Source organism: Eumetopias jubatus, unplaced genomic scaffold, assembly GCF_037043125.1.
Source record: "Eumetopias jubatus isolate StellerSeaLion01/CBP00866 unplaced genomic scaffold, mEumJub1_p1.0 scaffold_7, whole genome shotgun sequence".
In the NCBI taxonomy this organism is placed as follows: Eukaryota; Metazoa; Chordata; class Mammalia; order Carnivora; family Otariidae; genus Eumetopias; species Eumetopias jubatus.
This window is the reverse complement of record NW_028274813.1, coordinates 36,906,935-36,923,030: the sequence shown is the minus strand read 5'-3', so window position 1 is coordinate 36,923,030 and position 16,096 is coordinate 36,906,935. Positions and strand designations below refer to the sequence as shown.

Here is a 16,096-nt window from a genome sequence, read left to right as displayed (position 1 = left end):
CACCCCCTTCCCTCCTGTGTGGGTTCTGCAGCATGGCAGCAACAGCCCCAGTTGAGAAAAAGGTTGCCGGGTTCGCTTCCCTGTGATCCCCCGCAGTGGCCACAAGGAGGCAGAGTGGTGCCACGGGAAGGTGACCAGCTTTCACAAGAAGGGACACCTAACTGACTTCACTCCTTATGAACTTGGGGCCTGAAGCAAATCATTCTGAGTCTCAAGGTTTTCATCCAGAAAACAGCGGAGGCAGGGGTGAGCGGGGAGGGTAGAGCCTCACAGGATAAGGTGAAGTTTACGAATAACGTATGTAAAGCATCTAGCACAGTATATGTGTGTTCTTTTTGCCTCTTAAAGCTTTATTTCGCATTCTCTCTTACACGCTATAGGAACCCTACCAGTCCACCTCTTACTCGGCCATTTTATTTGAGACAAGTTACTTTACCATTTTGAACTTTAGTGTTCACATCTGTAAAAATCGTAACACCCTCCTTGTAGAGTGATCACGAGAACTGAAGTTACGAGGCAGAAAGCACCATCAAAGCAGCTGTCATATTGCACGTGTTCAAGATAAAGGGGGTTATTATGAAAATTATTACTGTATGAGAAAATAGCAAATAAAAAACAACAGGTAGCTAGTGCCCATTACATGTCTTTCAATACAAATAACATTTAACCAAATAACATGTGTGGTACAGGCCACACTCCAGCTCATCCTCTCTTTACTACTAACCTGAAAATGGGGGCTAGATACACACTTGGCAATTTGTTTAAACAAAGGTTCTTGAATTTTAACAAATTGTGAGGGTTCAATCACATCCAAAATTTCTTCCAGCTCCCCAAGGAACATGACCTGTTAGTACGTACAAAACACAAAATGTCAGGTACTTCATTTAAAGATCCAAATGAATGATGAGGATTAATGAGAGTTTATAATGTTTTAAGAAAACTTTACACACAAAACCGAACAGGAACAAATTAGGCTTTGTCTTATGTTAGATGTTCATGTCACAAAGAATTCAGCAGAGGGCACTTGTTATGAGCAAATTCCCTATAGCTTTGAAAGTATGATTCTATTTACTTTGGAAAAAATCCTCTATGTGCTACATCTATAACCCAGAACAAGGGGCACTTACACATTGCAGCAGGGCCCCTGGGAAACAGCAATGTCTCCGTGGGGCTCTCCTCTCGATTGCTATCAGCCTGGCATCTGCCCCCCTACTCTTGTTTTTCAAACAGTGGGAGAGTAGCCTCCCGCACGGATGGACAAAAGTTCACAGTGGCACATGCCGCTATCTGCTAAATGTTTACATCCCCTGCTGTGTGTTAGGTGCTCCTCTAGAATACACTAGTTAACAGAACACAGAGAGCCGGAGAGACACAAATGAGCAGGTTCACCCACACACAGGTACCACTTTATTTACTTTTTTTTCAGGTACCACTTTAAACCCATGAGCACACACTGACCCAATCTGCACGTGTACACACGTGTGTATGCGTGCACAACTGCTCACTATAAAGCACAATGCATCCCAGCCTCAGCACTATGTGTCTCAAGAAGAGAGCTTTCATCTTTATTTTTTTAAGACAGAGGGAGAGCGAGTGCTAGTGGGGGGGGGGGGGAAACAGAGCGAGAGGGAGACAAGTAGACTCCCCACTGAGCAGAGAGCCCGACACAGCTGATCCCAGGACCCTGAGATCACAATCTGAGCAGAAATCGAGTCGGACACCTAACCAACTGAGCTACCCAGGCGCCCCAAAATCGAGCTTTTAAATCACTGCATGGAGCCAAAGTAATAGCACAGTCAATTGTTTAAAATGCAATGGAAAGGGGCACCTGGGTGGCTCATTCTGGTTAAGAAGCTGCCTTTCGCTCAGGTCATGATCCCAGGGTCCTGGGATTGAGCCACACATCAGGCTCCTTGCTCAGCGGGGAGCCTACTTCTCCTCTGCCTGCCATTTCCCCTGCTTATGCTTGCTCTCTGTCTCTCTCTCTCTCTCTGTGTCAAATAAAATCTTTTAAAAAAATAAATAAAAATAAAATACAATGGAAAACTGACAGAGAATAAAAAACAGCTATGTATTTAGGCATAAAAATAATTACAAAAAAATTAACTATGCTATTAAAATATGAAAAATTACCATGTTTTCATATCTTGAGGTGCATCTGGGTAGCAATGGTTATAGCTTAATTTTGTCAAACAGGTATTAAAAAATTAGATGACTTTCTGAAATTGTGTAAAGTAGGGTTTTGGAGAATTGAAAATGATTTGAGAAGGAGCATATTTCTGTTAAAAGTAATATATAGTAGGCAGCAGACCCTTGCCATTTGTCAAGATACATCAAGAAGTTCTCCCAAAATTCTCCCCAAATGTCAAACTAACAGCGGACTTTTCTTGCTGGGCCATTTTCCACGTGGTTTCTATAGAAGAGTGAGTGCAGATGTGGCCCCAGCCAGGTTCACCTCTAAGCTAAGAGACTTACTCTCTCACAACCTCACATGGCACATGCCTGCTTAGGTCTTGCAAAAGTACAAATGATCATAGGTCAGAAATTTCCAGGGCCACTTGTGAACAGCTGAAACTAAAGGTCTATAACATAGTTTAAAATCATACATCGTAAGATCCGATCTCTATTATATTTTAAAATGGAATATTTGGGAAGGTTGCTCTAGGATCTATCTACAGCAACACAAAGCCTCCATCCTATGAAGGTGGTCACTAGAAAGGTGACTCTGATAAAGCTAGACAGTGAGACACATGAGCAGAGCCTGACTAGGGCTTCCCTAGGACTGAGCATAGCGTGATGAAAAGTTCAGGGTTCAGAACCAGGGTGGAGGATTCTGACCTAATCACTTATACTTAGCATACTCAGGCTCTCTGTGCTTCAATTTGAAAACTGGTAAAATGTGAATATTTACAGTCCTGCTTTACAGAGATAAAATGAAAATTGGATGAAATAATGTATTTTTACACATACTAATTGGCTCAGAGCCTGACACTCTGCAGAGTATCTAGTAAGTTCTTAACACACCAACATTAAGCACTTACCTCTTTCTGACTACATGTTTTAGGCCAAAATTTCATTAACCCCCTAATAACCTAAAATGAAAAGGAGAAAAACAACGGCACTGAATTTTCCATATATACTCCATGAAAAGTAGTCTTTTTGAAGTTTTTTGAAATTATAGAAAAAAATACTTACTGGTTCTGTGAGTGAAGGATCTTTCTCCAGAAACTGTACTATGCAATACGCCAGCTGGAGAAACAGAAAAATGAGCGACAAAATTGGAAATGCTATATACTCAAAAGGACTCAAAAGACATATTAAAACTTCCTAAAAAGTTTCTAGACTCTGGTTTTAGTAACTTCATGTTCAATTCATTTTAAAAATAAAATATATATAAAGTGAAATAAAAAGCTACTTTTTCAAGCCAAAGATTGACACTAACAACATCCCAGGGGAATTTTTTTAAAAGAATACTGAGACACGAAGTATCTGGCTAATGAAAAGCAGAAACATCACATTCAGTAGATTCTGAAAGTATCTCATCTACAGTCTAAGCTACATCTCATGGGCTTCCTTTCTCTCTTTGCCAACCTCGACAGTACTGGGTTTTACTGCAGTTCCAGAAGAGTCCTAGACGAAACATAGGCAGCACTTACTAAACACCCTGCTGATTGCCTAAAGTGGCCCATGCGAATGGAAGCAGTTTCATGAAGAGATAAAAGGTTGTACCTGCCCCAGCTGGAAGAGTGAGGAGTTTTACATCTGAGGCTAGCTCATCTAGGTAAGAATTCTTTTACACGCTCATGAAATGTGATAGCCTATTTCAAAAACCAGAGGCAAGATTTGTAAAAGGGCTCGTAAAGATTTTTGGACAAGAAATCCACCCTTGCGGAACAACATTTTGATGGTGTTCTAAATTAGAAACATATGGACTAATTTTTCCTCGAAACACAGAATTTCACATTTAAAGACGAACACTGCTCAGAAAAATGTGTGACATTTTTATGCAAACTCAAAACATTCCCATTGGTTTGGAATACTAAAATTAAAATGCCACTACATCATTTATCTGTCCCCCAGTGACATGCTTACCACACAAGGCAGTGTTAGCACGGAAATCAGACTTGGGACAAGACAGAGTACGCTTTTTAAAGTAACAGAGGCTAAAAATAAAAAGATGTGAAAATACTGATTGTTGACTTGCGAGTATGTTCATTTGTGCATAGAAAGTGAGAAGGAAGATAAATGGATAAAGATGTGGTGTACACACACACACACACAATGGAATATTACGCAACCATAAAAAAAAAAAAAAAACGAAATCTTGCCATTTGCAATCACATGGATGGAACTAGAGGGTACTACGCTAAGCAAAATAAGTCAATCAGAGAAAGACAAGTATCATATGATCTCACTGATATGAGGAATTTGAGAAATAAGACAGAGGATCATAGGGGGAGGGAGGGAAAAATGAAACAAGATGAAACCAGAGAGGGAGACAAACCAAAAGAGACTCTTAATCTCAGGAAACAAACTGAGGGTTGCTGGAGTGGAGGGGGTGGGAGGGATGGGGAGGGTATGTGCTATGGTGAGTGCTGTGAATTGTGTACGACTGATGAATCACAGACCTGTACCCCTGAAACAAATAATACATTATATGTTAAAAAAAAAAAAAAAGAAGAAGATAGTAGGAAGGGAAAGGAAAAATGAATGGGGGGGTATCGGAGGGGGAGACGAACCATGAGAGACTATGGACTCTGAGAAACAAACTAAGGGTTTTAGAGAGGAGGGGAGTGGGGGATGAGTTAGCCCGGTGATGGGTATTAAGGTGGGCACATATTGCATGAAGCATTGGGTGTTATATGCAAACAATGAATCATGGAACACTACATCAAAAACTAATGATATAATGTATGGTGACTAATATAACATAATAAAATAAAATTAAAAAAAGAAAGTGAGAAGGAAATAGTGAGTTAACTAGAAGGGGGGCAAAGAGCAACTGATAGACAAATGCAAATGTGGGTGAGATAAAATATTCCAGAATACTCCAAAGCTCTAAATCTGGAAAACCCACATATATTTGATTGTACACAACATGGTCAATATATAATTTTGTGAACTAGGAAAGTCCTCAAAGTTCTCTGTAAAATGAACAAATGCTCCTCCCACTTGAAAAATATTCCCATGAATTCTCCTATGCACAGAAAAACAGCACACATTTTAATTTTCCTCGGGGAGCACTTTAAATGAGTTTTTTTTTAATTAAGGAAATATCAATATCAAAGAAACACTGAGTTTGTAAACTTTTAATTTTGCTTACAAAAGTAGTTACATAAAATTCTACCTGGGCATGGAAGAGTGATAAGCTCCTGACAGTGTGTAAAGGGATCAACACTTTCACCAGAAACTGTTTGTGTTCTGCCTTAAGAGGTAAAGCAAAGCCATTGATAATACTAGAAAAAGAAAAAGAAACATCAATTAGCAGCATGATCACAACCAGCTAACCTGAGACAACCTGCTCTTGGAAAACTAGGTTAAATCTGAATCTGTTTATGTTTGGTCCAAAACAACCCAAACCCCACCCGGTGACATTCAAGATTTCTGAGTTACTTCAAAGAGTATATTTAAGTGGAAGGAAATTTAAGAAAATTTGCTTACGATAACCTAGCACAGGCTCTTATGCTCTTTTCACCTAGCTGGATGATTCCCAAAAGCTTTTGTAATCAATAACCCTTTATTTTTCCTTCCCCCCAAAATCGCTTGCCCTCCTCACTTAGGACCCCTTTCCATTTGCAGACATCATTCCTGAAATTTCTTCTCTAACCAAGAATACCATAGACATAGAGCCCCCGCCTGGGAAAAATCACAGAAAAAACCATGTGACTCCACTTTTTCTCCTTACATTAGGAGGAGAAACTAAGCAATCACATTGTCCAGTCACATTAACCTCCCTTGTGTATAAAAAACTACACAACAGCTGTCTCTTCCCAATTCATTCCACTTCTCCCGGCAGCAGCTGTTGAGGGACTACACCTGGGTACATGGTTCCTTTGAAAATGGCAATCTTTCCAATTTATTTTAACTTGCTTTCAAAAGATATGGCAAAGGACAGGTAGCCTAGAAACTAACAGAGAATAAGATGTTGTGGAGTAACGGGCTTGACTGCAATTAGATGTATTGTCTTTGTAGCAATGAACAAACTGTTAGCTCTTTCAGTCATTCCAGTAGAATTAGCAATGCATAATTGTGGAACAAGGAGGCACAAGAAATCGTGTCTTGTAGAGTCAGTTGGGAAACATGCGAAAGCACAAATTAGAGTACTCAATGTACATACAGCAAGAGATCTAGGTCAGCATTTCCCTGTGGCATTTGAATCTAATTTTCAAAATGCTATTCACCTGAGATTAGCAATTAGCTAAAAATGTGCTTACCTTCCTAGTATTTCCAGCAGTTCAGCTACACCATTGAAGTGTTCTGTTTCATAAACAAACCTTTTTTAAAAAGAAAAGAAGTAAAGTCAGTACACGATGTTCAAATATTTGAAGTTTATTTAACACTTCTATAAAACCACCATTTTTGCTTCTCCTTCTCCCCCCGTCCTCCACTTACCTTAGAAAAATATTGTTAATCTGTTTTCTGATAAATGCTCTAAGACCAAGAAATTTGCCATAAATTCTGTGTAAGACTGTTTTTAAGTAGTCCCGTTCCCGAGGGTCTTCGCTGTCAAATAGCTCCAAAAGCTGTTGTAAATGAAAGACAGTGTAGCTGTCAAAAGTGGGTTCAGGAAACGATTTAGGAATCCTGCCACTCATCATTTAAAATCCCTCCCTCCTTTACTTCTTCAAAAATTTACTGAGTATCTGTTATGTGCCAGGCACAGTGCTAGTCTTTGGAAACACAGTGATACGTTAGTCAGATAAGGGGCTTACATTCTAATGGAGAGACAGACACAGTAACAATAATCATTAACAGAACACATATACAGCACTTGGTCTGACCATCTACGTGTACTAATCTTCCCTATGAGGTAGTGTTCTGTTTGTTTAAGTAGGCTCCACTCCAACTGAGGGGCTTGAACTCACAACCCCAAGACCAAGACCTGAGCCACCCAGGCGCCTCCCCACAATGAGGCAGTTTCATGCCCATTTTACAGATGAGGAAATCAGAGCACAGAGAAGTTAGGCAATTTGCCAATGGTTTCACACTAATACATGGCAGAGCTGGGATTTGAACCCAAGCGATCGAGGTCCTAGAGTCTGTCAGCTCAGCTGCTGCACTATTATAACATAAACTACCTACCGAGCTTATGTTCCAAATATACAGTTTTAAGAGGAAGGCTTCAGCTCTACTTGAGCATATAGGCAAATGAAACAACCTAAACCAAATCCAACATCTAAAAGTCCCCAGAGATACCAAAAATGTTCTCTTTGTAGAGCTTGGTTCTTGTTACACAGGTGTGCTCACTTTGTAAATATTCACTGAGATGAACATTTACAATTTCTGTATGTATGCTATACATGAGTAACATCTGTTAAGTTTCTACTCATTTGTAATCTAAAGTTAAAAACTGAATCCTGATATCAACACATCAACGCAAAAACTTGCACATGAATGTTCACAGCAGCATGATTCATAATAGCCAAAAGTGGAAACAACCCTAACGCCCATCAACTAATGCATGGATGAGCAAAATGGGCTATAATGGATTACTATTTGGCTATAAAAAGGAATGAAGAATAGTGATATATGCTACCACATGGATGAATCTCTCAAACATCATGCTAAGTGAAAGAAGCCAGACACAAAAGGCCAATTATTGTATGATTCCATTTATATGAAATATCTGGAATACGCAAATCCATACAAACAGCAGAATGAAGATTGTCTGCTAAAGAATATGGTGTTTCTTTGGGGGATAATAAAAAGTATTCTGTGATTACACAGTAGTGATGGGTGTACAAGTTGGTGAATACACTAAAAACCCTGAACTGTAAACTTTAAAAGGGTGAATTTTATGGTATGTGAATTGTATCTCAATAAGGTTTTATTTTTTTTAAAGATTTTATTTATTTGAGAGAGAGAATGAGAGAGAGAGCACAGGAGGGGGTAGGGCCAGAGGGAGAAGCAGACTCCCTGCTGAGCAGGGAGCCCAAAGCAGGGACTCAATCCTGGGACTCCAGGATCATGACCCAAGTCGAAGGCAGTCGCTTAACCAAATGAGCCACCCAGGCGCCCAAGGCTTTATTTTTTTTTAAATGACAGTGGGCAGGTTGAGGAACAAACTTGAAGACTGGTTTGAATTTTACTGTGTCGTTCATACATTCATTATCATCACAATAAAGCAAGACTCACTGTTTATACTAAAGTTGACTTTATAGTAAAACATTTCAAGAACATATAGACAGTATACAAATGAACGCAGACTACCCTAATTACCAAAAAAAGCTATCAAGACATCCATAAGCATGAATCAGGTGATTAAGACATGCGGTTGACAGCAGAAGAATAACTCAGTGGGCAGTAATCAAATAAATTATCTACTTTTGCTTGCTGCTTTTCTTTGAACAGAAGACAAAATTATAGACAAAGAATGGCTCTTCCAATAATGGCAGGAAGTACAAACTGAAGGAGAATCTTCAAAATTGGGCAGCGAGACAGATGTAATTTTTGGCTACACAATGTCATCCATCCATCCAAAAAATGAATACCTCAAATAAATATGTATGCCTATTAAGAGCCAGACACTGGGCAAGGTGTCAGGGATACAATGATGAGCAAGACAGACACAATCAGCTTTCAGAGCCTAGTCTAAATGAGGGATATAGGTAAATAAACAGCCTAAGTGGTTTAGGATGCTAAGTACATAGCAGACAAATCTACTCTATTTGGGAGAAGTAGAGTAATAAGAAAGGCATCTGGAGGAAGTGACATCCAGGCTGACCTATGAAGAAATCAGGAGGCTGAAGTGAAGGTCAACAGCACATACCTTCATCAGGAGCCTATCAGAATAGAAGATGCTGTTAAAACACCTGCCATCTCTCTGCCCATTTAGCCACGCAATCAATCAACCAATCAATCAATCTCTGCATATGCCAGGAACTGTCCTTGTTGCTGTGCACACACATTTCACTACTGAACAAACTTGGAGCCCAAAGGGAAAGCAATGAGCAAGTCAACTATACATATCCTCAGGAAACAGTCTAAGAAAGAAAGGTATGTGGCCCTTATAAGTAAAAACAGGCCCCGAGGGCTCAGTATCTCTTATCTATCACATACCCAAAACGACATAAGATCTCTAACCTACTCATTCTATTCCTTGTTAACGGAAATAACTAATCTTTTAAGTTCTCTTTTTTAATTTGGGTCCTATTTTTAAGTGTTGTAAAAGGATTTAACGAGTAATTTGCAACCAACATAAATAAGAGAAAGTTTGAGGGAGTATACTGTTAGCAAAACCTGAATCAACTACGCTTAGGTATGTACTATTAATCTTAAGAGTTTAATGAAAATATGATAATTAAGCAAAAATTATTTAATGTTTTCATTAGGCCCTCGAAAGACATGCATTACCAGGCATCTAACTTAAGTCATTTACAAAGCCACAAATAAAAATATATTATGTCCTGTGAGAAAGAAAAATTACAGTATATAAATTACTTTTCTGCTGCTCTATAGAACACATTTTTGATGATTTTATGGTATAAAAGACAAAAGAAAAAGTATAATAATGCACAGGCCCCAAAAAGGGGAAGTAGGATGAGTTCTGATTTCCAAAACAAAATGTTTGTGCTTAGTCATATACACACTCCCCACAAAAAAGCAATGAGAAATATAATCCAGCATCTGTAAATGCCTAGAGGACTGTATTCCCTACAATATAGCAGCAACTTGTCAGAGAAAAGAAGCTGGAGAGTTTCCAAGGTGATTACAGAGCAAAGACAGACCTGCCAACATGCTGACTCCTAACAGTTTACAAAACCAGCCTTCCTGAAGCTAACAAACAGGGATGAACCGTGGAGTGATTTAGCCAAAGAACCCTCCCTTGAACCTCATAAAAAATCTACAGTGAAATGAGAAGGGCAAAATGAAAAAGGCAGTTAGGGTGTCCCAATCAGAGATGGGAGACTGAAATTTTCTCCTGAGCCCTCTCTGAGATGAGAATAAAGAAATAAAAAAAGGAAGGAACACACGGGGCAGAGAGGAGTAGAGAGCAGATGAGACAAATCTGCACATTTTTCAAAGATGGAAAGTGGATGGCAAGGGGTAACTATCTTGGGTTTCCTCTTTCTCCATTCTGCTAAGTGTTTTTCCATTCTGCCAGCAGGGATGGAAGCCAAACAAGAAGCAAGCCAGTTCACACCAGAGAACCCTTAAAAGGCTTAAGAATTGAAGACGCCAGATATATTTGATGGCAAGGGTGTGGGGAGCTAAAAACAGGAGGGCTAGTTGAAAGTTTGTCGAAAGAGTAACAAGACCTCCCAGATCCATGTCCCAAGCAGTGGACTAAAAATTTACAATCAAAGTCTGGAGAGCATAAACATGCAAGTCTCTAGTCTTCAAGACATGGACACAGTAAAGTGAAAAATTTATTGAAAATAAAAGGATTAAATATAATTCTGCATGCTGAAGAATGAGACCTTTGCTGGCACCCTTCCCGACTAAGCCCCCAAAATTCTGGATGAGGTAGGGAATAGGAAGGTCCCTTTTGAGGGACCTCAGCCTCAGCCTCTTGACAGCCTCAAGAGGAAACACCTATTGATACACTATTATTTGAGGGTTTCTCAATGAAAGAGCAAGGTCTCTGCTCAATGTACTAAGTGCCTCCCATTTGTGTGCATGCACATGTGAGTGCACGTGTACACAAACACACACACACACACACACACGTTCTAAGAAGGCTCTTAGATGGCCCTAAGAAGCCTCTCTGATGACTAACATGTAACTATGAAGCCATCCTAACATAAAAGACAGACACCAAAACAAACAATCATAAAGAACTCAGAGGAAATAGCCATAGTGCAAGTAAAAAAAAAACAAACAAACTGCAGAAAAGAACTTATCCTCAGAAATAAACAAATCTACTGGATCCCTGAAACAAAAGCAGAGCTGTTACAGATGAATATTCAGAAAATAAAAAAGAAATTTTGGAAATTCAAGATGTAACAGAAATAAAAATTTCAGAACGGGAACATTAAAATGAACAAATGGATCCTGAAAGTATAACCAAAAGAAGATAGTGTACAGAAGAAGATAACTAGAGGATCAATCCAGAAGGTCTAGCACATTCCAAAAAGGCACAGAGAATAGGTACAGAGACACAAAAACAAAGAAAATGAAATTATCTGAGAAAGGATTCAATGCAATTTTAAAAAAAAACATATATATATATATATATATATATATATATATATATATATATAAGGGCCATTATGTTCTCTGCACAATGAATAAACAAAGACCTGAACCAAAGCACATCACTTTAGATTATCTGGACACTGGAAACAAAGAGTAGATCTCAAAAGCTTAGAAAGAAAATAGATCACTATAAAGAATAAGGAGTTCAGCTGGTGTAGGCCTCCTCAATACCAAAACTGGAAATAGAAGACAATCCAGAATTCCCTAAAACTCCTGAAGGAATATGGGTTCTTTTTTTTTAAAAAAAAAAAAAAAATTTATTTATTTATTTGACAGAGAAAGAGTGAGCACAAGCAGGGGGAGCAGAAGGCAGAGGGAGAGGGAGAAGCAGACTTCCCGAGGACCAGGAAGCCCAATGCGGAGCTCGATCCCAGGACTCTGGGATCATGACCTGAGTTGAAGGCAGATGTTTAATGACTGAGCCACCCAGGCGCCCCGGGAATATGGGTTCTAAGCCATAAATCTATACCTGGCCAAAATGTCAATCAAGTATGTGGGTAGAATAAAGACAAGTTCAGAGAACCAGGTCTTGAAAAATTTATATCCCATTCATACTTTCTTAGGAAGCATCCAGAGGATGCATTCTGCCAAAATGAAAGAAAGGGAGATAAGCCAGCAAAGACACAGTGCAGAAGAGTGGCAAAGGGACGTCCCGGGACAACCACTGTGGATACAGCCTAGGGGAAGCCGCCAGTGCTGACTAGAGCAGGATGATGGGGCTCCAGCTCCATGAAGGAGACCTCCAAGGAAAACAATGGAACTGAGACTGGCTGATGTGTGGGCCAGACTGTGAAGAGGTGTATGGTGCTCTCAGAGAAGAACTGAGGGGTGAGCTAGTGACCCATACATAGGAAAGCAAGCATGTGAAAAATAAGGCAATTATTCATTCCAGGGGTTTTTAAAAAAACTCTACAAGAGAAGAAATGCAATTATAGCATAAGATGTGCTTCGGCTATGAACAACATGTACACAGTCCTACTAATGCAACACTACAATTTCATTTCATTAGATTTTGCGACATAACTAACTACATGGTTAAGATATAGAAGTAGGAGATAGAAAGGGAAACATATAATGATTTACAGTAGGAAAAGATTTTAAAAATCAAGAAACAGCAGAATAAGAATGTTCTTTGGAGATATGGAGACACATACAAGCAAACAGCTAAAAGACTTGAATGTGGTTACCTCTAGGGAGTGAGACTCGGCTGGGGAAGGATTGAGGCAGGAGATTGCTATTTGTCTTTATAAACTGTATAAATATACTTGAATTTTTTAAAATAGAATTACTTTATCAATTAAAAAAGTGTTTCTTAAAGATTTATGTATTTATTTGAGAGAGAGAAAGAAAGCATGAACAGAAGAAGCAGAGAGACAGGAGGACGGAATCTCAAGCAGAGCCCATACTGAGCATAGAGCCCGAAGCAGGGATCAATCCTAACGACCTTGAGATCATGACCGGACCTGAAACCAAGAGTCGGATGCTTAACTGACTGCACCACCCAGGCGCCCGAATTAAAACTATTTTAAAAATTAAGAGCAAAAGGCTTGAAACAAAAAGCCCAACTGCCCTCTACTACGATAAAGAAGCAACTACCATGCCCCATTCCATGTAAAGAAAGATTTTAAAGAACATCAGAAACGCTTAAATAAACAATGAAATTGGTATTCTAACATGTTTTCATGTAAATGTTGTTTTCAATCAGACTAAAATCAGGTCTCCACATTTCTGGCTTTATTTTTAACTTTAGCTCTACCATCAGCTGAAAAAAATGATACCTTCCAAACACCTTTGCACACGGAGAAAACAGCTCAGAACCAAGTAGCAAGAGCCAACAGCAGCCTGACTCCAATGTATCAGACCAACTCAAGAGGACCAACACATCAAACAAGCTGATCTATGGGCAACACTGAGAAAGCACAGTGTGGACAAAAGATCAAAAGGTTACACATTATAAGCTTCTAGCAATTCTGACTTCAAGACTCCTCTGGAAACTCAGTATAAGAATTTCAAAGGTGTAAGTCCTCCAAATATGAACAAATCTGCCAAGTCGCATGCTTTTATTTTCTTCCTAATTTCAGGCATTCTTCCCACAAACTAGAGAGTCCATTCTTTTCTCCCTCCAGCTTTCATTTTGACTGAATCAACAAAAGCTGGCAATTTAAAATTTTAAGACAATCAAGTTGGTCAGCATTTCAAGAAAGAGCGGTTATTCTACATAATGATGCACTTAGTGGGATGCAGGCAGGGACTAGCTACATAATTTGTGGGGCCATGCAAAAGGAAAATGCAGTGCTCCTTGTTCAAAAACTCTGAAGAATTTCAAGACAGCAACAGCAGAGCATGAAACCAAGAGCAGGGCCCTACTCAGCACAGGGCCCCGTGTCACTGCCCAAGCTGCACACCCACGGAGCTGGCTCTGGATGCAGGAGCCGCAGCGCTAAAGCCCTTTCCCGAGGTTGGTAAGTTATAGGTTGGAATGGATGGGATGAGGTGAAGAGGTGCTATCTTAATTGGTAATGGCTAGCTGATAAAATTCCTGATCAAGTAAGTTCTCTCAAGTTTTATTTGCTATAGACTCTGAGAGAGAAATGTAAACATTTTGACATATTCAAGGAACTTGTTTGGAAAATAGCTTTTGTATTAGAGCTGAGATTCAAGGTCTCATGAAATTTATTTCAGTTTAGAACTTAAAATTTTTTAACCGGTTGGTTTGTGTCATGTCCAGTTTGTCTTGAGTTTTTAAAACACAATAATAAAAGGTCACTTTTAAGGACAGGGTAAACGATTTGCATAATTTGCATGATAATTATGGCACCTTTCAGCTAAATATAACTGCAAATGTGAAATACAAATTGCTAAATCGCAATCTCCAGCAGTACATATGTTTATGGGGACACTTGAATAGTATGTCTCTTAGCAACCACTGACTGCTTTTCAGATTTGCAGAGTGGTTGAAAGCAGTCTTTAGAAATATGCTACTAAACTCTTGCCACAATAATACACCCAATGAAATAATTCAAGGTTTGGGAACCCATCTTTGGGGGTGGGGGAGGCGCGGGCGGAGATCATAAAGAAACCATTTTCCCAACTGTCCTAACACAGATGAAAATTATCTTTATTGGGAAGAGACACGTTCCATAAGCCCAAGCCAGCCTGCATACTTATGGCTATAGAAGGCAGTTATTATGTCTAAAATCAACATTACCGTAGACATGAGTGCACTATGTAATCAACTAACTATCCTTGATAAATCTGATAGCTTTCTTGTGTAAAGACTTAGATTAAGTACATACGAAATGCTAAAGGTTATATAAATCTAGATTTAACAAAAATTACAATGAAATCTAAGCAAGTCAGTCAGTCATATATTCTTAAATGAAAAAATTGCAAACTCTTCAAAAGTACAAGTCACAGAGAGTTTTGTCTGGCCCATATAAAAATCTGGATTTCCAGGTTCTCTTGACCTCTCTAGGTTACCACTGTTTCCCATCACTCCCTGTCACACCTAGACTACTTCACTGCCTACCACTTGTATGGCCTCTGTAAAGATTTGAACGTGCTGGGGCACCTGGGTGTCTCAGTCATTAAGCATCTGCCTTCGGCTCAGGTCGTGATCCCGGGGTCCTGGGATCAAGCCCTCCATCAGGCTCCCGGTTCCACGGGAAGCCTGCTTCTCCCTCTCCCACTTCCCCTGCTTTGTGTTCCCTCTCTCGCTGTGTCTATCAAATAAATAAATAAAATCTTAAAAAAAAAAAAAAAAAGATTTGACCGTGCTATCCCTGCTTGTCACCTATTAAAAAGTATATGCTCCTGGCACTAATAAACATTCACTTGAAGAAATCAATGGTGAAATGAATCCAAGGACAGGAGAGACCACATTTAACATCTAAAAAGATCTCAAAAGCCAGAGAGGAGCCACAAAAGTGGAGTCCAAAGGGTTTATTTGATTTTTAGAATAGTAAAAGTCAGATTTCAAAAATTCCTAACATGCTGGTTAAGATGCTGACAGACCAACACCATATGACTTCATGGACTGAGGCTATTCCTAGAAAATATGACAAAAGAAGATTCTCAAAACAAGAACTGATCCTAATCAAAACAGCAGTGACAGCAGCAACATAACATTTACTGACCACTGACTCGTCAGGAATTGTTCTAAGTGCTTATGTATAATATTCACTTATTAAATCTCCACAACAGCCTTTCAACAAAATAACGACTATACTGTGGATATTTTGTATCTACTTTCCAGATGAGGAAACTGAGGCAACGCAGTCCTATATAACCTGCTCAAGGCCATGCCCTAAAGAAATGCCAGAGTCTGAATTCAAACCAGTGTATATACACTTAACCACCAATCTGTACTGCTTCCTGATGAGGATGAAAATGAGTAGCATTGAAAAGGGCTCTTGAGGAAACACTGGCAGCTTCCCAATGAACTTCAGATTTTTTAAAAGGACATATGCAAGTGACGAAAGGAAGGAAACACAACCAATGTGAAGTATAAGTGAATGGTGCAGTCTTACAAAAACAGTCTCAGGAAGACTAATGCACACAATCAGCTGAGGTTTATGAAAAATGCCAGGCAACAAAATGAGAACGTACTTGTAATCTAAATATTCTCACCACTCTCACTGATTATGACATACATGTTCATTATTTTTTAAATGTAAAA

General features: G+C 39.2%; 1 protein-coding gene across 2 annotated transcripts in view; it reads right to left on the bottom strand.

Annotated features, from left to right (window-relative positions):
- PPP2R5E (protein phosphatase 2 regulatory subunit B'epsilon) overlaps window positions 1–16,096 on the bottom strand; it is a 148,368-nt gene that overhangs the window by 18,782 nt on the left and 113,490 nt on the right. For both annotated transcript variants that reach the window (XM_028114629.2, XM_028114698.2), the window contains exons 6-11: window positions 6,613–6,743; window positions 6,435–6,494; window positions 5,348–5,456; window positions 3,196–3,249; window positions 3,042–3,092; window positions 725–844 (exon numbers count right to left, since the gene is read on the bottom strand). In XM_028114629.2, coding sequence (XP_027970430.1) covers window positions 725–844; window positions 3,042–3,092; window positions 3,196–3,249; window positions 5,348–5,456; window positions 6,435–6,494; window positions 6,613–6,743 — 525 coding nt within the window. The remainder of the gene's footprint in view (window positions 1–724; window positions 845–3,041; window positions 3,093–3,195; window positions 3,250–5,347; window positions 5,457–6,434; window positions 6,495–6,612; window positions 6,744–16,096) is intronic.